The 22,952-nt window shown below is 44.3% G+C and overlaps 1 protein-coding gene across 1 annotated transcript; it reads right to left on the bottom strand.

The window, feature by feature from the left end:
- Positions 1–457: 457 nt before the first annotated feature.
- On the bottom strand, positions 458–17,616 carry WDR74 (WD repeat domain 74). Its single transcript, XM_070950549.1, has 12 exons — positions 17,540–17,616; positions 15,516–15,625; positions 14,435–14,556; positions 13,975–14,038; positions 11,918–12,061; positions 11,688–11,789; positions 10,615–10,715; positions 10,144–10,199; positions 8,561–8,703; positions 7,468–7,524; positions 6,234–6,440; positions 458–776 (listed from the first exon to the last, which is right to left on the bottom strand). Exons 1-11 carry the CDS (start codon positions 17,598–17,600, stop codon positions 6,237–6,239), a joined length of 1,164 nt encoding a protein of 387 aa, XP_070806650.1. The 5' UTR covers positions 17,601–17,616; the 3' UTR covers positions 458–776; positions 6,234–6,236.
- Between the last annotated feature and the right edge of the window lie 5,336 nt (positions 17,617–22,952).

Below are 22,952 nucleotides of genomic sequence, written 5' to 3'. Positions count from 1 at the left end.
TCCCTAAGTCTGGAAACAGACAAAAGATGCTGAAACCAATATCTAGGAAGGCAAAAGGGGGATTTTCAGACAATCAAACGTTTATTTTTCTTCCCCACACCTACACAAAATTGGCTGGGGGTGATGGGCGTTGTAATCCAATGCATACAAGACATGTGCTTCTCCACAGGCGGTGGCACTTCTAGGATTGTGGATGGGAACTCCCAGAATTCTCATTCCATGGCCATGCTGGCCGGGGAATTCTGGGAGTTGAAGTCCACCCATCTCAAAGCATGGTGGCTGGGGAATGCTGGGAGGCGAAGACCACACTTCTTAAAACTCCCGTGTTTGAAAAACACTGAATAAAACCATCCTTTCAGACCCGACAAACCCATTTTCTGACTGCTCCCTTTTGCACCACGCACACAAGCTACAATTTCATAGGAAACATACGTGATAATGAATGTTTATTCCCCGTAGCTGTATAACTTCCGACATGTTGGAATCGAGCTGCCGTAACACTAGCTAACTCTTCTGGTCCAGTGGTCACAACATACTCTCGGCACTGAGGTTGCTAATTTGGGAGGTTTGAGCAAGTCTTCCACTGGGTCCGGCTGCTTCTCCCTCCAGGCGCTTGTTAAAGGATTCGTGGGTGTTGTTGAAAACGGACCAACGTCTCCAAATCACGGTGACCTTGGTACTTTCTGATCTGGATGTCAAACCTGGCTTCTGCGCATCCACTCCTTTTTTCTGGCTGGCCGATTTTTTCCGTAATGAGATTTTTTTCTTCTTTTTCCCTGGCAAGGCGAGAGAAGAAGATTAAATCCCGATTTTAAGGATCGGATCAACTGATTGAAACAACCTAGAACTGAGGAGAAATTTCCTGACAGTGAGAACTCTTAACCAGGCTTGCTTCCACTCCGTCACTGAAGGTTTTTAAGAAGAGATTGGAGAACCATTTCTCTGAAATGATATAGGGTTTCCTGCCTGAACAGGGGATCGGACTAGAAGACCTCCAAGGTCCCTTCCAACTCTGTTATTCCTCCAGCCAAAAAAGCCAATGCAATCCTAAACTGCATTAACAGAGGGATACAATCAGGATCAAAGGAGGTACTAATACCACTCTATAAAGCAGAGATCTTCAAACTTGGATGCTCTAAGACTTGTGGACTTCAAGCATAGCTGGCTGGAGGATTCTGGGAGTTGGAAGTCCACAAGTCTTAAGTTTGAAGACCGCTGCTATAAAGCCTTCGTAAGACCACACCTAGAAAAACTGCATCCAGTTTTGGTCCCCACACTATAAAAAAGAGGTTGAGACTCTAGAAAGAGTGCAGAGAAGAGCAACCAGGATGATGAGGGGACTGGAGACTAAAACATACGATGAACGGTTGCAGGAACTGGGCCTGGCTAGTCTAGTGAAGAGAAGGACCAGGGGAGACAGGAGAGCATCTTCCAATATTTGAGGGGCTGCCCCAGAGAGGAGGAAGGGGATCAAGCTATTTTCCAAAGCACCCAAAGGCCAGACAAGGAATAATGGATGGAAACTGACCAAGGAGAGATTCAACCTGGAAATAAGGAGAATTTTTCTGACAGTGGGAACAATCAACCGATGGAACAGAAGTTGCCTTCCGAAGTTGTGGGAGCTTCATCGCTGGAGGCTTCCAAGAAGAAACTGGACTGCCATCGGTCAGAAATGGCGAAGGGTCTCCTGCTTGAGCAGGGGGCTGGACTAGATGACCTCCAAGGTCCCTTCCAACTCATCTGTTATAAAAGGGCCAGCTCAATTTTCCTTTCAGATGCAGGTTGGGCAACGCACATTCCCACCATGGGCAGCTAAGTTTGGAGAAGGCAGGCTTAGATATACCTTCCCTCCTTGGGCAGTGAGGGTCTTGGAGGGGGTGGGATTCCCAGGAGCGGAGGGAGACCACCTCCCGCCCCAGCTGCAAAATAAGCCCCGCCCTCCCCCCGCGAGCCCCGCCCCGTGCTTCCCCGAACGTTCCATCGGGAAGCTCTTCCCACCCACGTGGCGGGGAATCCCCAACCGGGGATTCCCTTTATTATGGGGGCGAAGCGGGGGGGGGGGGGCGGGAAAGCCCTACGCTGATCCTCCGCTCACTTTGTTCCTCCGGCGCGGAAGCCGCTGCCCTGTAAGCCTGACCCGTGTCTTCCTCCACGTCGGGATGCCCTTCCTTGGATTCCACGCAGCCCATCGCCCGCCTGGATGGGGGGCCGAGCCCCCCCCAGTAAGGGACTCGGCGGCGCCGCCGATGCTGCCTCCGATGCCTTGGCGGCTTTTGTGAGATCACGCCACCGCCGGCCTCTCCCCCACCCTCCCTTGACCCACCCGTGCAGACTAGATCGCGGGGGATCCTTTCCCTTCCACCACCCCCCCGAAGCCATTAAACCAAGTTTCATTTGCAACCAGGGGCAGGGAGGAGGGGGACTTTATTAAAAACCAGGCTCAATTCAAAAGAAGCCCCGCTCTCTCTCTCCCTCTCGCTCCCCGCCCGCAGGGGGTTGGACTAGATGACCTCCAAGGTGCCTTCCAACTGTTGTTACTGTTACTTAGTCCACCTCCCACCCCGGCCAAGTGAGGAGCAGAAGGTGGTGGGAATTGGGGGTGGGGTGGGGATGTCTGGAAAACTAAAGGTCGTTTTAATTTTAATGTTCCTATTTATCCTTTTTTTAAGGGTTATATCTCTATCTATCATCCATCTATCATCTATCTAATCTATCATCTATCATCCATTCATCCATCATCCATTTATCTATCTATCATCTATCTATCATCTATCATCCATCTATATATCATCTATCATCTATCAAATCTATCATCTATCATCCATCCATCCATCTATCATCCATTTATCTATCATCTATCTATCATCTATTTATCTATCATCTATTTATCTATCATCTATCATCCATCTATCTATCATCCATCTATCCATCTATCATCCATCTATCTATCATCCATCCATCCATCCATCTATCATCCATTTATCTATCATCTATCATCCATCTATCTAATCTATCATCCATCCATCTATCAATCTATCATCTATCATGTATCTAACATCTATCATCCATCTATCTAATCTATCTATCATCTATCTATCATCTATCATCCATCTATCATCTATCATCCATCTATCATCTATCTATCATCTATGTATCTATCATCTATCATCCATCTATCTAATCTATCATCTATCTATCATCTATCAATCATCCATCTATCATCCATCTATCTATCTATCTATCTATCTATCTATCTATCTATCTATCTATCTATCTGTCATCTGTTGCTTTTCCCAGAGGTGCCTTGAAGGAGAGATAGGCTGCCTATCAATTTTTTAAATTTATATGCTTAGAAGAATAGAATAATCAAATCAAATCAGAGGAAGGAGTCCCCAGACTTGTGGGGAAGGGGGATGGAGATTACAGCATGAGTCCCCAGCTCAGCTTTTGCCCCCCTAAGCCTTCAGCTAGACTGCTTCTAAACCTGGAGGCTCCATCACTCCAGCTCAGCTTTTGCCCCCTGAGCCTTCTGTCAAATAATTCACTAAGACTGTATTACCATTATCCTTCTCTTCCTTACTAGTATCTGTCTCTTCCCACTCTGACTATAGGCCATGTTGCTTGTATCTTTCAATTTATATCGTTTTTATTCATTTCCTAGTACAATTTGATAGCTTATTAGTGACCTTGACTAACACTAAGTGCTGTATCTTTTTATTCTCGATGAATGTATTTTATTCTCCTTTTTTTTAAAAATTTGGTTTATATGCCGCCCTTCTCCGGAGACTCAGGGCGGCTTACAGTGCGCTAAGCAATAGCCTTCATACTTTTTGTATATTTATACAAAGTCAGCTTATTGCCCCCACAAACTGGGTCCTCATTTAACCTACCTTAGAAAGGATGGAAGGCTGAGTCAACCTTGAGCCTTGGAGAGATTCGAACCTGCAGTAATTGCAGGCAGCTGGTCTTAATAACCAGCTTAATAACAGGGTGCCTTAGACCACTGTACTACCAAGGGTCCTTATGTCCACTGAGAGCATATGCACCACAGACAAATTCCTTGTGTGTCCAATCACACTTGGCCAATAAAGAATTCTATTCTATTCTATTCTATTCTATTCTATTCTATTCTATTCTATTCTATTCTATTCTATTCTATTCTATTCTATTCTATTCTATTTTCTCTACTTCTTATTCTGTTCTAATTTATTCTATTCATATTTATTGTATTATCTATTTTATTATCTACTTATTCTATTCTATTCTACTCTATTCTAATTATTCTATTCTATTCTATTCTATCCTATATTCTATTCTATCCTATCCTATCCTATCCTATCCTATCCTATCCTATCCTATCCTATCCTATCCTATCCTATATTCTATTCTATCCTATCCTATATCCTATCCTATATCCTATATCCTATCCTTTCCTTTCCTTTCCTTTCCTTTCCTTTCCTTTCCTTTCCTATATTCTATTCTATTCTATTCTATTCTATTCTATTCTATTCTATTCTATTCTATTCTATTCTATTCTATTCTCTATTCTATCCTATCCTATCCTATCCTTTCCTATATTCTATTCTATTCTATTCTATTCTATTCTATTCTATTCTATCCTATCCTATCCTATCCTATCCTATCCTATCCTATCCTATCCTCTATTCTATTCTATTCTATTCTATTCTATTCTATTCTATTCTATTCTATTCTATTCTATTCTATTTTTATATCTATCCTCTCCTCTCCTCTTAGTTCCAGCCTCCTGGGATCACACCATCCCAGGAGGTAACCGTCCCAGCCCCACCTCCCAACGCACAAAATCAACGACCTTGTGAGATCCGCTTACCTTCTTGCGGTTTGCTTAAACAATGGCGGCCCGAAAACGGTCGTAAGATCGGACGCGATGAACTTAACGACCAAACTGTGCTCCCCAATTGTGGCCATTGAGGGCTAGCATCAAATTAAGACAGGTGTGCAGAAAGGAACCCGACCCCTTCGCACCTTTTAAACAAAACCCCAAAGCCGACCCAGATTGGAACCCCCCCCCCAAAATTAAATTGCATCAGAAATCCCGGCTTGTTGGGACTGCCCCGTTTGGCACAGGCTCTCCCGAAATGCAGGTAGTCCTCGACTTACAACAGCCCGCTTAGTGACCGTCCTAAGTTAAAAACGGCGCTGAGAAAAAGTGACTTAGGACCGTTTTTCACACTTTATGACCGTTGCACCATCTTTTCCCCTCCCCCCCATGGTCACGTGATCAAAATTCGGACGCTTGGTAGCTGACTCATATTTATGACGGTCGCAGTGTCCCGGGTGTGTGTCACACGTGATCCCTTTTGTGACCTCCTGACCAGCAAAGTCAATGAGGGGAAGCCGCCGGATTCAGTGTTATTAACACTTGCAGCGATTCGTTTAACAACCTTGGCAAGGATAATTGTAAAATGGGAGAAAGTTCACTTAACAAATGCCTCACTTAGCAACATTAAATGTTGGGCTTAGGTGTGGTCGTAAGCCAAGGACTACCTGTGTTTTAGATTTTAATATTTTTTGTCGTATAGTAGACCTTTTATTTTCCCTGGGATTCTTCTGACACAGAGAAACAAACAAACCAAAATCAGATAAAAGTGAAGATAGAGGGAACAGGGGGAAAAAAAAAAAATTCCCACCTCCGTTTCATTTTAGCTCTCGGTCCTGTAAAATCTTGTAGATGAAACGTGTGCTCATTCCTGCTTTGACAGCATCCGAACTCGCAGCCAAGGGCTTAAAGAATCTTTCCCCCCCTGCCCAGGAATTGGGCAGCCTTATCTTCATTAACTTTCCCTCCCCCCCCTCCCACCTCAGTGATGAAATTCAAATTTTTTTTTACTACTGGTTTTGCAGGCGTGGCTTGGTGGGTGTGGCAGGGGAAGGATACTGCAAAATCTCCATTCCCACCCTACTCCAGGGAAAGGATACTGCAAAATCCCCATTCCCTCCCCACTCCTGGGGGAAGGATACTGCAAAATCCCCATTCCCACCCCACTCTGGGGCCAGGATTTGCCGGTTCTCTGAACGACTCAAATTTTCCGCTACCGGTTCTCCAGAACCTGCTGAATTTCACCCCTGACCCCCTCCCCCTCTTCCAATCAACGCACCAAAGAATACTTCTCAAATGCGTGTCCGGATGTTAAAGGAAACCCATCGGATGAGATTTTGCCAGCTTTGTGTTAAAAAGGTAGAGGCTGCTGTACCTCTCACCGCGAACACAATTTAGTCTTTTTCATCTTCTTCTGCTTTTGGACGTTCGGATCCTTGAGGGGTTTCGGATTCCCCGTCCGGGAGCCAAGATCTGGATCGACTTTCCGCTTGGAAGCCACCACTTCCATGGAGTTCCATAATTCGTCGTCCTCCTCTTTCACCTCGTCCTGCAGGTTAACGGACGGCTCCAGATCCTCACTCTGCAAAAAGAAAATAAGAGAAACAGATCACGGGGGTGGAACTGGCGGGTAGTGTCCAAATCTCCTGTCAGCCTCATTGGTTGATTGGGAGTAATAATGCAGCACGTCTTAAGACCGGCTGTTTAAACCAGGGGTCCCCAATCTTTCGGACCTCAGGGACCACTAAATTTATAATTTTAAATCCCACTAATATAATCTGCCAATTGACCGGTTGAGTGGGCGTGGCTAGGTGGTCATATGACTGGGTGGGCGCGGCCAACTCGATGGCCAACTTGATGTCACTCACATCGAGGGGCGCCTCGCTGGCCTCTACTCGCCCCTGCCCTCCCAGCCACTCTTCGCCTGTCCGCCCCGGCTCCTTAGACGCCCAACAGGAAGCAGTTGTTGGAGCTAAGCATCACAAGAAAGAGTTGGCAAAACAGCTGGCTCAGATTAAATTGGATCTGACCGAGAAGGAGGTTGAGCAGAAGCACCTCACTGAGGACTAGGAGCACAGGCTTTCTAAGCAGAGGGAAGACCTGTGGGCATGCAAGTACCGGCACCTGGAGGCTCAGCGGACTGAGATGGTCAGCCAGTTCCAGGCCATGATGCAGTCCCACTGGAACGAGGCCCTCTGGCTCTTCGCCACCAGCGGCTCTTCCCTCCAGCCTTCGCCCAAAGCCCCACACCAGGAGGCTGAAGCAGACCCCGAGTCGGAATTTCTGCCCCCCTCCGACCCACACAAAAAGACCCCGAAGGGGGAGACTCTCTGCAGCAACACAAACGTTCATTGCACGTATCTGTCCCAGGGGCCGTAGTTTGAGGACCCCCAATTTAGTGCAGTATAAAAAATGCAAATCATTTTTCTGCAGACCACCAAAATTTTCTCACGGACCACCAGTTCGTGACCGCTGGTTTAAACAACCACTCAAAGTTATGACGAACTCCCCCAAAGCTACTTACGGCCCATTTTCAAAGTTATGATAGCCGTATACAAACATACACACACACAAACACACACACACATACCATGGTCATGGTAACTCACCTCCCATTTTTCCCGGCTGGTCAGCAAGAGGCAGTTCAATCGGGATTTTAGATAAACCTGGAATCAAGACAGACTCGGTGTCAGTCCTCGGCGACCCCCAGGAGGAGAGCCTTCTCTGTGGTGGCACCTATCCTTTGGAACAATCTACCCCCAGAGATACGAGTGATCTCCGACCTCCGGACTTTTCGTCGGGCCCTAAAAACTCATCTCTTTCAGTTAGCCGGTCTCTCTTGATTTTATGATTTTATGGTTGATTTTAAATTTTGATATGGATTTTAAATTGATAAATTTTAAACTATGGGCCAAATTTAATTATTTTAAATCTATTTTTAATCGCACTTTATGTATAAATGTTTTATTTGGCTGTTCACCGCCCTGAGTCCGAAAGGAGAAGGGCGGTATAGAAATTTGAATAATAAATAAATAAATAAATAAATGTTTTTAAAAGGGAAGAAATTAAATCCCAGGATTTCCTGTCTCTTGGACAGCCTGCGTCAAGCTTTCCTGGAGATTTGGATCCCACCTGATTAGAGATAAAGTTAGGCAACCTGCAGCTCGCACAGGCTCCCCCCCCCAATCATTTAGAGTGAGAGGGATCTTGGGAGTCCTAGTGGACAATCATTTAAAGATGATTGCTGTGTGCAGCGGCAGCCAAAAAACCTAATACAATTCTTGATTGTATAGGTAAAGATAAAGGTTCCCCTTGCACATACGTGCTAGTCGTTCCTGACTCTAGGGGGCGGTGCTCATCTCCGTTTCAAAGCCGAAGAGCCTGCGCTGTCCGAAGACGTCTCCGTGGTCATGTGGCCGGCATGACTCAACGCCAAAGGCGCACGGAACGCTGTTCCCTTCCCACCAAAGGTGGTCCCTGTTTTTCTACTTGCATTTTTTTTTAACCTGCTTTCGAACTGCTAGGTTGGCAGAAGCTGGGACAAGTCACGGGAGCTCACTCCGTTACGCGGCACTAGGGATTCGAACCGCCGGACTGCCGACCTTTTGATTGACAAGCTCAGCATCTTATAGTGCCTTCCAGCTCTATTCTGATTATAAGCTCCAGATTCTGTACCCAAATCCCCAATTCTGCCCACTCTACCTTGTGTTCTAAACGCTGGCTCTGGAGGTTGTGCAGCCGAAGAAAACGGTCCAATCCACACGAGGCGACCACAGGAAGCGTAGGGTGACACTGGATGGCGCAGACGCTGCCGGCAAAACCCTTAAGGCACTTCACCAAACGCCCTGTGGCAGAGAGAGTCCAAGGTTGAGTGGCAAGAATTACGTCTTCACCCCAAAATACATGTGATAGGGTAGGCTCAATCAACCATATTTCAACTGGGAAACTCTTTTGAGAACCCTAAATTGAAATTTAGGAATTTCTGGAAGCTTGGCACTCAAGCTTGGCTCCCCTTGAAGTGCACCCGGAAGCTCCAACTGATCCAGAATGCGGCCGCGCGAGTAATTATGGGAGCAACATGGCGCTCACATGTAACACCTCTTCTACGCGAGCTGCACTGGCTTCCGGTGGCCTTCCGAGTGCGCTTCAAGGTGTTGGTTCTTACCTTTAAAGTGCTCCATGGCTTAGGACCTGAGTACTTACGAGACCACCTGCTGCAACCGATAACCTCCCACCAACCAATACGCTCTCACAGAGTAGGCCTACTCATAGTACCATCATTAAAACAATGTCGTCCAGTAGTTCCAAGGGAGACGGCCTTCTCTGTGGGGGCACCTACTCTTTGGAACAAAATACCCCCTGGAATACGAATAATCCCAGATCTTCACACTTTCCGACGTGCCCTGAAGACCTTTCTGTTTCAACAAGCAGGGCTAGCATAAACATCTAAATTCTATGCCAAGGTCTTAGCAGATACACCAAGTTGACTCAATTTATTATTTACTGTTTATAAAATATATATATATATATATATATATGTATATGAAATCTTAATCTGTTCACCGCCCTGAGTCCTTCGGGAGAAGGGCGGTATAGAAATTCAATAAATAAATAAATAAATAATAAAATAAGATCAATTAACTATCAACAGGCACAAAGAGGTAAACAACATTTAGACCAGTGGTGATATGTAAAATTTACTACTGTTCTGTGGGCGTGGCTTGGTGAAGGTAATGTGACTGGGAGGGCGTGGCCAACTTTTTTTTTTTTTTAACTTTTAAAAGCATTTTTTCGGCCGAAGAGGTTGTAGAAAAAAATGCTTTTAAAAGGGGGGGAAAAACGCCTCTGATGATCGCGTGGCTCAGCTGGGCATTGGGGGGGGGAACGCAGGGATTTTTGCTACTGGTTCTCTGAACCACCCACCATCGCTACCGGATCGAGAGATCCGGTCCGAACCGGGAGCATTTCACCCCTGATTTAGACCCCTTTCGGAAGACAATAAGCAAGCTAGGACTGAAATAACAAGACCACAACACCTCCTCAACACCCAGATAAGCAGGGATTAACACCAGACAAATAATCGAGCAGAAAACAATACCCCAATCAAGGGATCGTCAAGGGGAAAACGACATCCCCACCAATATTGGCAGGGCAAGCTGCAGTATATAAACAGGGAGCAAATTCCACACTCTAGGCGCCGGTACTTGGCCTAGAAAACACAGCCTTCTTTTCACCCTCCAAAGTCTCTTTTGAAGTAAATCCTATTTTTTCTTCTCCATTTATACCTTGCCGTAGATCTATAACCGCAACGTCTCCGTGGGAACTGCCAACAACAGCAGCACTGGGGGGGAAAAAAAGATAACAATTTTTATAAAGCAGAGTTCTATCATCTAAGAAACAACTGCCCCTAACTCATATAGGAGCCTTGGTAGTACAGTGGTCTAAAGCACCCTGTTATTAAGACCAGCTGCCTGCAATTACTGCAGGTTCAAATCTCGCCAGGCTCAAGGTTGACTCAGCCTTCCATCCTTTCTAAGGTAGGTAAAATGAGGACCCAGATTGTGGGGGCAATAAGCTGACTTTGTATAAAATATACAAAAGTATGAAGGCTATTGCTTAACGCACTGTAAGCCGCCCTGAGTCTCCGGAGAAGTGCGGCATATAAATCAAATAAAAAATAAAAAAAATAAATAAAAAGTATAACTGCCTTTTCCAAAAGCTTCTCCGTTTCAGGGAGAGGAAAAAAAGAGACTCACTTTGCATCGGAGGTGAGCGAGAGGGCTGTGAGTGGGTACTCGCCGAAGGTCGCCTCCAGGACGGGACGGCGTTGGGGGCAGCTGGGATCGTAAACCCGGACCTGGATGCAGAAGATCAAGAGAGAGTCAGGCCACGTTTTTGCACAAAAAGCAGAATAGGATGAAATAATTGAAATAAATGAAATACCGTTGGGGCACAATAGGTAGAGAAGGGTTGTTCTACCTTAGTGAAGGGGGGGGGAAGGGTGTTCCCCTCCATTTTCCTCATTACTTCCCTTCCTTCTTTCCTCCCTCCCACCTTATTTCCTTCCTTTCTTCATCTTCCCATCCATTCCTTCCTTCCTCCTCCCCTTTTCCTTCTTTCGTTCCTCTTCCCATCCATTCCGTCCTTCCTTCTGTTCCTCCTTTCCTTTTCTTCCTTCCTTTTCTCATCCATCTCTTCCTTCTGTTCCTTCCTCCCTTCCTTCTTTCGTTCCTCTTCCCATCCATTCCGTGCTTCTTTGTTCTCCTCCCTCCCTTTTCTTCCTTCCTCTTCTCATCCATCCATCCATCCCTTCCTTCCTTCTGTTCCTCCCTCCCTTTTCTTCCTTCCTCTTCTCATTCATCCATCCATCCCTTCCTTCTGTTCCTACCTCCCTCTTCCTTCCTTCTTTCATTCCTCTTCCCATCCATTCCGTCATTCTCTATTCCTCCCTCCCTTCCTTCCTCTTCTCATCCATTCCGTTCATCCTCCTCTGTTCCTCCCTCCTTTTCTTCCTTCCTCTTCTCATCCCTTCCATCCTTCCTTCTCTGTTCCTCCCTCCCTTTTCTTCCTTCCCTCCTCTCATCCATTCCTTCCTTCATCCCTTTTCTTCCCTTCCTCCCTTCTTTTCCTCCCTGCACTTCTTTTCCTTTGGACTAGTTAACCTCTCAATCCCATATTCTGGAAGAGGCATAGTTCCTAAACCTATTTCAAGAGCAATGCTAGTTGGGAGTTTATCCGGTGTAGTTACTACTAGACCAAACCCAACTGACCAACTATAAACCGCTTTGAGTGGCTAAAGATCTCACTTATTATCTCGACCAGCTTCTACCTGATGGTGTCCCGTACAAGTCACAATCTTCTCCGATCCAGGCAGGAATTCCATATCCCGGTCCCAGATAGGTACCCTCAGGTCGAGCCAATCGTGGCACACCTGTGACGTGTACAAAGAAATCACGTGAATGCAGGGAGGAGCCTCTGGACTCCGAAATTCCAAACCCAAGGCAATGAACCCATATACGTGTGCAAACACAAATTCAGACAGGCCAACAAACTACTCACGTTTTTGGCTCGAAAAACCGGCTGCTGAGGTTGCTGCAGGTCCCATATTTTCAGACAATTTTCTTTCCCCCCCGTGGCGATACGGTGCCGCTGCTCGGAATTTTGCCTCATGCGGCACACGCCGGCCCCCACCTGAATTTCCACCTGCCAAAAGGAGAATTTGGTGAGCGAAGATGAATTCGGCCACGTCCTTTCTTTTTTGGGGAGGAAAAAATGATTTTATTAACCATTCTACTGGCAATAGTAAAAAAAACTAGTACAAAGGAATGAAAGAAAAAAAAAAGAGTAGGAAGAGAAAAAGTAGACGCCATGAATGGAATTTATATGTTGTTACTGAAAGAAAAAATATATTTACTCAAATTTGAGATAGTATACTCAAGTTTGGGAAGTCTATCATCATTTAACGACCCCATAATCCTTGCTGGGTGGAGTCTGGGCAGCTGAACGGAGCTAGCAGAGTGTTTTAATGGCCAGATGCCTTTCCTGTCGCCAGGGCGGAGTTTTGTTCAGCAGATAATATTCTCATTGTGCCCAGAGAGAGAAATATCTGCCTCTACCTAGGATTGAACTCACAGCTTCCTGATTGCCACCGCACCACTCCTTGGGAAGTACTGGTCTACGGTGAGAAAAAAATAAGGAATTAAAAATACAAGGAGCCCGATAGTTCTTTTTTTCTGAGTAGCAAGTCGATATTTCTATCTTGTGCTTTTTTTTAATCGACAGCCAGTTTGGTCTCTTGGTTAAGGTACCAGGCTAGAAAGCAAGAAGTGGTGAGTTCAAGTCCTACCTTAGCCGTGAAAGCCGGCTGGGTGACTTTGGGCCAGTCTCTCTATCTCTCTCTCTCTCAGCCCACCCCACCTTACAGGGTTGTTGTGTGGAAATAGGAGGAGGAAGGAGGAATTATTAGGTATGTTTGCCACCTTGAGTTATTTATAAAAACAACAAAGGCGAGATATGAATAAATACCATTTACTGTTTAGGGAGAATGCTTTCCGATTTTCTAACCATGATCGGGAAAGATTGAGTTAAAACAGTTAAGTTTATGCAGTGTCAATTTCTTAAAATTTTATTTTAGTACAAATAATCCATCTTCCATTAAACAGTGTGTTGTTTGGGTACAAATATTTGTGCAATAACTGTTAAAATTTACAATCATATTCATTATTTAATAAATTCTTAGCTTAATACCAATACATTAATTATCTAATATTTTACAGTCTCTTCTTAGTTTGCTTAACTCTATTAAACTATTTTCTATATTTTACTCATCTACTTTTATTTCTAATTTTTCTATTTATTCTCTAACCATCGATAAAATGTTTCCCATATCGCATAATAACCAGTTTGTTCTTTCTCTTTAATTGACAGTGCTAATCTATTCATTTCTGCACATTCTAATATTTTCCTTATCATATTCTCCTCCGTAGGAATCTCTTCACTTTTCCAATTTTGTGCAAATTTAATTCTAGCTGCGGTTATTACATGAATAATCAAATATACATGTTCTTTACTATAAGTTTCTGGTAAGAAATATTTCAGGCTTCAAGTTAATATGTTGTATCATCTTTTCCAACCACGTGCATGTTTTTAGTCAATTTCTTGACCAACACAAAACTACAGACGTGTGCCTCCTCTATAATCATCCCATACAAATGTCATCCATGGAGAAAAAAAACCATAAGAGCCTTGGTAGTACAGGGGTTTAAGGCACCCTGTTATTAAGCTGGTTATTAAGACCAGCTGCCTGCAATTACTGCAGGGTTCGAATCTCGCCAAGGCTCAAGGTTGACTCAGCCTTCTATCCTTTCTAAGGTAGGTAAATTGAGGACCCAGTTGTGGGGGCAATAAGCTGACTTTGTATAAATATACAAAAAGAATGAAGGCTATTGCTGAGCACATTGTAAGCCGCCCTGAGTCTTCGGAGAAGGGCGGCATATAAATCAAATTAAAAATAAAATAAAATACAGCTATTCAACGGTACAAACGAAGAGAGAAACCATTTTAAATTGCCATCTTGAATAGCACGGACCTCACAATGAATACAAGGCAACACTTACATTCTCTGAAGAGGAATCACGCCAGATTTTCATCAGCCCAGACTCCACACAGGTGATAAGGGAACTGCAAGCAGCAAAGAAAAAAAAATAATAATAAAGGCAGAGAAATATTTTTCAGTGCAAGGTACAGAAATACAGAAAGAGGCCTGATATGGTTTGGACTTCAAGAAAGCAAATAAGTGGTTTCTTCTTTCTTCTAAGGGCGGACAATGGTCATAACTTTGAACAATCGCTGCACGCACGGCTGCAAGTCAAGGACAGAGATTACAAAAATAGCAGTGCCACATTAACACTGTGGGCAAGGATGGGTTTGGAGGGCGAGTGTGCAAAAGTCTTGATAATTGTGCGATGCGTATTCAATGTTTGCTTTCATCTATTTCCTACCTCCAGTAGGAATTGAAAAAAACTCAATTGTCATTTTTCCAAGGCAGGGAAAAATCAAAAGGGATTCTACTCTTACCCATCAAGGACGGCTAAGCCACAAAAAGATCCTTCACCTCCCTGGCAGTCTCGCGATTCAATAAACTTGCCCTTTTCGGTACTGAATAATCTAACGGATCCATCGAGGCACCCCACAAAGATCTGTGTGGAAAAAGAAAGCCGCAGGATTCATTAGGCCAGTTACGGATCCTCAGGGTTAACATTTCTTAGATAGTTCAGGCAAGGTCACCGGCTCAACATGACATTTTGAATTAAAATAATCTTAGGTACAAGAGGAAGCGAAGTATAGTCAGTCCTTGACCTACAACGGTTCATTTAGTGACTATTCATAGTTACAACAGTACTAAAAAGTGACGACCATTTTTCACACTTATGACCATTGCAGCATCCCCACATTCACATGAGTCACTTCATCGCTTTGCTAATTTAACAACTGCGGCAATTCACTTAACAACTGTGGTGAGTAAGGTTGTAAAATGGGGCAAAATTCTCTTAAAAACGCTCTGACTTAGCAACAGGAATTTTGGGCTCTATTGTGGTCATAAGTCAAGGACTACCTGTAATAATTTCACAGCCTTTTTTTAAATGTAAAAACATTTTACGGCTTTTCTTGCCACAGTGTGAATCACTGCAGTTGTTCAGTTAGTAACATGGTTGTTAAGTGAATCCGGCTTTCCCCCCCATTGACTTTGCTTGTCGGGAGGTCGCAAAAGGAGATCACATGACCCTGGGACACTGCAACCGTCATAAATATGAGTCAGTTGCCAAGCGTTTGAATTTTGATCATATAACCACAATGGGTTGTGAGTGTAAAAAAACACAATCATAATTGACTTCTTTTCAGTCCTTTTGTAACTTTGAATGGTCACTAAATGGGCTGTGGTAAGTCGAGGACAAAGTGTAAATAAATAGTAAGCCTGTATCCCATCTGACTCTCAGTGACTCTAGGCAGCTCACAAGAGTCAAACAAAGACATTACAATCAAACCAATTAAATATAACAACTGGCAAGAGCGATGAAGCAAAAAGGGCCCCCACTCTCCCTCGCCCAAAGTCTGGTGAAGCCAGCAAATCACAAGTAGAATTGGAAGATCACGTCACCTCCGATTCATACGAATCTCCCCAACACATCGCTGTGACAGCTTCTCGTCGACTCAGAGTTGCTCCTCCCATCCTATAATTCGTGGCCTGTTTCTTCTGCAGGTTGACCCCTAAAAATGGGGAAAGGGACATCCCGTGACAGGAAAAAAAAAGAGTAAGAAAAAGAATCATTACCACAGCCTATTTCCTCCCCTCCCCTTAACCTTCCAGCAAGAGACGATGTCGTCAATAAAGGAGAATATCAGAGAACAGCAGTCACCTCAAGAGACAATGTTGCTGGATGATGGACCAAGTGCCTTGGTAGTACAGAGGTGTAAGGCACCCTGTTATTAAGCTGGTTATTAACACCAGCTGCCTGCAATTACTGCAGGTTCGAATCTCGCCAAGGCTCAAGGTTGACTCAGCCTTCCATCCTTTCTAAGGTAGGTGAAATGAGGACCCGGATTGTGGGGGCAATAAGATGACTTTGTATAAATATACAAAAGGATGAAGGCTATTGCTGAGCACATTGTAAGCCGCCCTGAGTCTCCGGAGAAGAGCAGCATATAAATCAAATTTAAAAAAAAAAAAAAAAAAAAAGTGGCCCCTTCAGCTCTGGCTTTATTTTATTATTATTTAAATAATGATGATGATGATGATGATGATGATGATGTTGCTGGATGATGGACCAAGTGGCCCCTTTCAGCTCCGGCTTTATTATTATTTAAATAATGATAATGAAGATGACAAGAACAATAATAATAATAATAATAATAATGGTGTGTGTATGTATATATGATAACTATATATTAAATTATATGCCCCATCTCACCTAGATGTTTAGAAAGTGTGTACATGTGTATGTGTCAGATAGATAATAATACTCTATAATTAATATGATATTATAATTAAATTTATATGCCCATCTCACCTAGAGGTTTAGAAAGTGTATACATGTGTATGTGTCAGATAGATAGATAGATGATACTACTATATAATTAATACTATATTATAATTAAATGTATATGCCCCATCTCACCTAGGTTTAGAAAGGGTGTACCTGTATGATAGATAGATAGATAGATAGATAGATAGATAGATAGATAGATCGATAGATAGATAGATATGCTGTATAATTAATATATTATTAAATTTATATGCCTCATCTCGCCTAGAGGTTTAGAAAGTGTATACATGTGTATGTGTCAGATAGATAGATAGATGATAATACTATATAATTAATACTATATTATAATTAAATGTATATCCCCCATCTCACCTAGAGGTTTAGAAAGTGTGTACCTGTATGTCAGATAGATAAATAGATACTATATAATTAATATATTATTAAATTTATATCCCCCATCTCACCTAGAGGTTTAGAAAGTGTGTGCATGTGTATGTGTCAGATAGATAGATAGATAATACTATATAATTAATACTATATTATAATTAAATTTATGTGGCCCATCTCGCCTAGAGGTTTAGAAAGTGTGTGCATGTGTATGTGTCAGATAGATAGATAGATAATATTATATAATTAATACTATATTATAATTAAATTTATGTGGCCCATCTCGCCTAGAGGTTTAGAAAGTGTGTGCATGTGTATGTGTCAGATAGATAGATAATACTATATAATTAATACTATATTATAATTAAATTTATGTGGCCCATCTCGCCTAGAGGTTTAGAAAGTGTGTGCATGTGTATGTGTCAGATAGATAGATAGATAATATTATATAATTAATGCTATATTATAATTAAATTTATGTGGTTTAGAAAGTCGCTTTTAGCTTCCCAGTCAGTCAATATGGATTGAGCAAAGTGAAGCTGGAGGCAGCTGAGATTTCCTTCCCTCCACTTTGCCCTCTCCATTCTCCGCTCTCCGCCTATTTCCCTTCGCACTCTGCACATGCCCAGAGGCACCATGCACATAATTTAGAAGCAACTGTGTCCCCGGCCACCCCGCCCGCTCCTTGCTTCTTCCGTCCCTAAAACTCTCCATTCCACATTCACCCCGACACGCGGCTAGTCCTCATTACCTTTCAAAAGGCCCGTTTCGGAGCCCACCCACACGTGGCTGCCCCTCGAGGGAGACGCCATGTCTTGTCTCCGCTCTGCTTTCAGAGCCTTTTGCGGTATTTCCGGACCGAAGCGATTAAAACGACGGACCGGATCTTGCTGTCCGTGGCTTTGATTGGCTGACGCGCCGCTTGGGGTGCGCCGATCATAATCGTCCCCCTCGCGCTTTTTTCCCCCTCTTCAGATGGTCCTGCCACTTTTGGGCACAGGGAAAAATAAAGCCATTTGCAAGGATAATTAGAAGCGGGTCATTTGAATTCTTGGTGGGTTCCCCCCCCCCACCCAACAGATACCTTGTTATTTTATCTGTATATTCTTTATTTATTTATTTTATTTATTATCGGACTTATATGCTGCCCTTTCTCCACAAGGACTCAGGGCTGCTCCCGCCTTTATTATTTGTATAAATAACTCAAGTTTGAAAACTTACCTAATACTTCATCCTCCTGTTTTCCTCATAACAACCCTGTAGAGTTGGGCTGAGTTGAGGGACTGACCCAAAGTCCCCCAACCACGTTTAATGCATATGATGTGGGACTAGAAATCACTATCTCCTTTTTTTTCTAGGCTAGTGTCTTAACTACTAGGCCAAACTTCCTCTTAGAAATCATGCTTAGAAGTCATTAGAACTGGAACAATAAAAGTCCCTTTTATCCAGAGTCTTCTGCTTTTTTTTTCTCCCTCTTTTTTCTGTTCCCTACCCTAATGCCAAACAAGGGTTTCAGCTAAAGTAAGAAGTGGAGATAATCTTGTTTTTTTTAAAAAAAAAAAAATCCACTGATCAGAAATAAGCATAGTAAAGATTTCAGCAGAGGCTTACTTTATTTCAGAAGCCCCCAAACAACATGGCAACACCACATAATTTTCTTTTGATTCCCTTTCCTCCCAACATTTTAGATAAGAGTTTGACTGAATCTACAATGGATGTCTTCAGCCAAAAATAGACTCCCAAAAAAACAGACAAGATAAACGAAGGAATGGATAGAGACAATAACAGTGGACAAGAGACCACAGAGCCCAGATAAATATTGTTATGACACTGTCACCATCCCGCAAAGTTCAAGGTTACATTTCATGAGGAAATACAGAGATCTCATTTCAGAGTTTTTTCCACATCTTTTCAGAGAATTGCTATTCCTTTCAAGGACATTTTAAAGTCTAGCAAAATCTGTCCTACAACGGGGATGTGCCGTCTTAATATATTTTTCTTATGCTTAACCCCAGCAGCCAAGATTACAACAACACAAACGGAGAGAACTTCCAGCCTGTGATAAGTTCGTGAGTTCCTGCAGAAATGAGGAAGATCCTATCAGGCAGAAGTAGAGCAGGAATAATAAAATCTCAGGTAAAAGATAAAAAGAGAGAACAAGTCTTCGAAGCATGGTATTGTTTTTGCTAGTTGAAATCTCTTCTTTTAGCAGGCTAGGTAATCGCTTGACATTGGTGGTAGGTTTGCAAAACTTTGTAACAGGTGACTCCAAATCAGTCCCATCTCATTACAGGTAGTCCTTGACTTATGACCATAATTGAGCCCAACATTCTTGTTGCTAAGTTAAAACATTGGTTAAGTGAGTTTTGCCCCATTTTACGAATTTTCTCGCCACGGTTGTTAAGTGAATCACTGCAGTTGCTTGGTTAGTCACACGGTTGTTAAATGAATCCAGCTTCCCCATTGACCTTTGCCTGTCAGAATGTCATAAAACAGGATCCTTTGACTCCCCCGGGACATTGCAACCGTCACAAATACGGGTCAGTTGCCAAGCTTCCCAATTTTGGTTGTGTGATCAGGGGGACGCTGCCACGGTCATAAGTGTGAAAAACGATCACACGTCCCTTTGTCCAGTGTCGTCGTAACTTTGAACAGTCACGAAATGAACTGTTGTAAGTCAAGGACTACCGGTATTATTGTATTTGCAATAAATCTGACTAGAATACTAATGCGAAAAGGGAAGGAGTTTTGCTGTCGTCCACTCTCAGAGTTAAAACTATCTTCCCGTCATTGACGTCTGGAATAGCGTTCGACGCATGATCGAATGTGCGCATCTGTGGCCTGCAACGTATCCTATGTCCCGCTTGAAGCAATGTAAACATTGCCAAATATAAATGAATCCTGAAGGGAAACCGGTCCGAAGATTGCTTCAGCAGCTGAACTCGAACGTGTGCGCACAAGGGGAACTGTGGAACCCTTCCTTTCCTCCTGGTAACCTTGCAGAAGAAACCCTCCACCCGTTTAGCCATCGGGACGAGGCAGACTGCGCCACAGAGTGGCCAGGAAGGGCGGGCAGCGCAGACTCAACTGCAGGTCCTTGCAGGCGTCTCCCTCTGGGCACACAACTTTCACGCACATTTTGGCGTCCCGGCTTCCTTCGGCGTTGCGGAAGGGCTCCGTCACATCGAAACGGACGCCGCAGGCTTCCCCGTTCAGTAACCGGCTGTCCCGTCTCTTGGACCGTGGTTGTAAGAGAGGATGGGGCCAAGGTGGAGCAGTGAGGAGGAGGCGGAGAGGGAAAGGCTGGCTCTGATCCAGAGACTGCTCCATGTTCAGCAGGACGAATGCTTTGGTGAGACGGACGCCTCTCTGGCAACGGAGATGAAGCATCCAGCAGAATTCGTGCTCTGCCCCTGTGAGGAGAATGTTGTAAACAACAGTCACTTAGATGCGATAGGCAGAGGAGAGGGGAAAAGTAGAGGATAAAAAAAGAAGGAAAGGAAAAGATAAAAGGGAAGGGAAGGAGAAAGGAAAGGGGAGGGAAGGAAAGGAAAGGAAGATAGAGGAAAGGGAAGGGAAGGAAGATAGAGGAAAGGAAAGAAGGAAAGAAAAGGAGAAGGGAAGGAAGGAAAGGAAAGGAAGATAGAGGAAAGGGAAGGGAAGGGAAGGAAGATAGAGGAAAGGAAAGAAGGAAAGAAAGGAAAGGAAAGGGGAGGGAAGGAAAGGAAAGGAAGATAGAGGAAAGGAAAGGGAAGGGAAGGGAAGGAAGATAGAGGAAAGGAAAGAAGGAAAGAAAGGGGAGGGAAGGAAAGGAAAGGAAGATAGAGGAAAGGAAAGGGGAGGGGAGGAAGATAGAGGAAAGAAGGAAAGAAGGAAAGAAAAGAAAGGAAAGGGGAGGAAAGGAAAGGAAAACCAAGGTAACAAGGAAACAAAACAATAACATATAAAGTGTAAATTATAGTTATAAAATATAAAGTAAAACCTTTCTTTCTCAGCTGATCTAACTCACACCACCAGAATTTGGCTGGAAGCCACCGAAACCCACCCAATTTATCACATTTTTTAAAACTGCAGATTTCCCCTAAGTTACAACACTGGACTTCGAACAGAGTTGGTATAAACACGCTTCGATTTCCTTCACAATCTTTGCAGCCTGCCCTGTCCCTAGCCCATTTTAAATCTAGAAGAGCTCTAACTTCAGATCCGGTCGGGACTACGACGACCATCAGTTTTATGTGGGGACAAAAGATTCCATGGGAATCGATTGCAAAAAAACAAACAAACCCAAAACCCTATTTCGAGACCCTCCCCAGGAACTCAAAAGCCCTGGGAACGGGCCCGACAGCTGTTGCACAGCTGCCAAGGCTCCAGGGCGGAGTCTCCAAAGCCCATCCCCTGCTTGGGTCTGATTGGTTGCACAGCTGGCATCCAGTCGGAGCCTGGCACCCATCCTACGGCCCTCCCGCTCACCTTGCCCGCCTTCGTTGACTTTCAGCGACGTCGTCATGCTCTTGAAGTCGCCGGATGCCAGCATCGCAGTGTAGGCTTCGTACGCGTGGGAGGTGCATCGCAGCATACAGTTGCTAAATCTGGGCTGCATTGGCAGCTGTTCCTCCGGCGTAGCCACCGGGCTGTCATCGGCAGGGCAAAGCACCGAGGGCTGCCCGCCGGTCGGTACCTCCGTCGCCAGTTCCTGAGTTCCGACATAGCTCAGAACAACCGTGCCCAGGATCCAAAAGATGATCAGCCCAGAATGACCCATTGCAAGTTTTCGAGACCGAAACCAGCATGTCGAAGAAGAACGCGGAGGGCTGGCCGAAGGGCTGGATCTCACAGCCACAACAGGCCTGAACCTGTTGCTTCAGCCTGGGTGGATTCCTTGGCCCCCGCCAGCTGCTGGGAGGGTGCCCAGAGCGGCAGCTGCCAACAGCTTCGGAATGCCAGGCGCCAGAGGGGGAACCGGAGACAGGGAGGGAGATAAAAAGACCGCCAAGCATAGCCAAGTTATATAAAATGGAGCTTACAATGAACGTTTTTCACGTCCGTCCGTCCGTCCGTCCGAAGAATGCCAGTTTTGTCCCACCGTTTTGTGCAAGTCCGGACAGGACATTGCCGTAGTCACAGATTGTTAACAGAGGTGTCCGACACTGTTTTCTTCTGCTCCCTGCCCTCCAGGGCCTCTTTTCTTGACCAATAATGCGTTGCGTGGAATGAGGCATTCCCAAAGGGTCTGAAAACATGCCAAGACAGTCCTTGGCTTACCAACGTTCTGTCTAGTGATCGTTCGAATGCACAAGACTGAAAAAGCCACGCGCAACCGTTTTTTCAGCTTACAACTTCCCCATCCTCACTCGATCGACATTCGGACGCTCGGGATCTAGCATGCACTTATGACAAGTTGGTGTGCTGGGCTCATGTCATCCCCTTTTTTGCGACCTTCTGACCAGCCGAGGAGGGGGGGGGAAGCAAGACCCACTTGTGTTACTTAGGAACGACGATGATTCACTTAACAACGGTGGCGAGAGGTTGCAAAACTCACTCGCCTATGGAGATTCTCAGTCATCCAGGTGGTGGTGGTGGTCGCAAAGGTTCTTTTTTCAGAGCAGAAGTGAAGCTTCTTGGATGCAGTTGCATCTTGGAAAAAAGCATCTTTTATGGGTGCTTTTGGGTCACTGAACAATTGCTTTGAGTGCAGGATGGGCAGCATACAAATTTCCGGAGTGCCTGTTTGACCTCCTCCTTCTACCAAACCTTTTCAGAGGGCTGTTGTAGCTTATCACTGGGCCCTCGTTGTCCCAAAACCAACAGGGTGAGAGAAGACCCATAGTACCAAGCCACACGTTGAAAGGGTTGGAATTGTCTGCTTATCTCAAAAAAAGATTTTGGAGCCGTATTTAAGAACAAAATGTACTTCAGTAAAAATCAAATTGACTCCACACATTTTATCTTTCTGGTTTATCCCCAAGCCAGCATTATCCTGAACATAAAAATTCTCACAAACTGTAAAAAAATAAATAAAAGTTGCAGGCTGTTGGAAACACTTAGAAAGGAACGAAAAGCAAGAGGAATTGTGAGTTCTAGTCCCACTCTAGGCAAGCTGGGTGACTTTGGGCTGATCACGAGGATACTGGGAGTTCTAGTCCCATCTTAGCCATGAATGCCGG

Source organism: Pituophis catenifer, unplaced genomic scaffold, assembly GCF_029215685.1.
Source record: "Pituophis catenifer annectens isolate HBS135680 unplaced genomic scaffold, rPitCat1.0.hap2 SCAF_10, whole genome shotgun sequence".
NCBI classification, from domain to species: domain Eukaryota; kingdom Metazoa; phylum Chordata; class Lepidosauria; order Squamata; family Colubridae; genus Pituophis; species Pituophis catenifer.
Note: the sequence above shows the minus strand (reverse complement) of the source record. Positions and strands in the feature narration are given on the sequence as shown.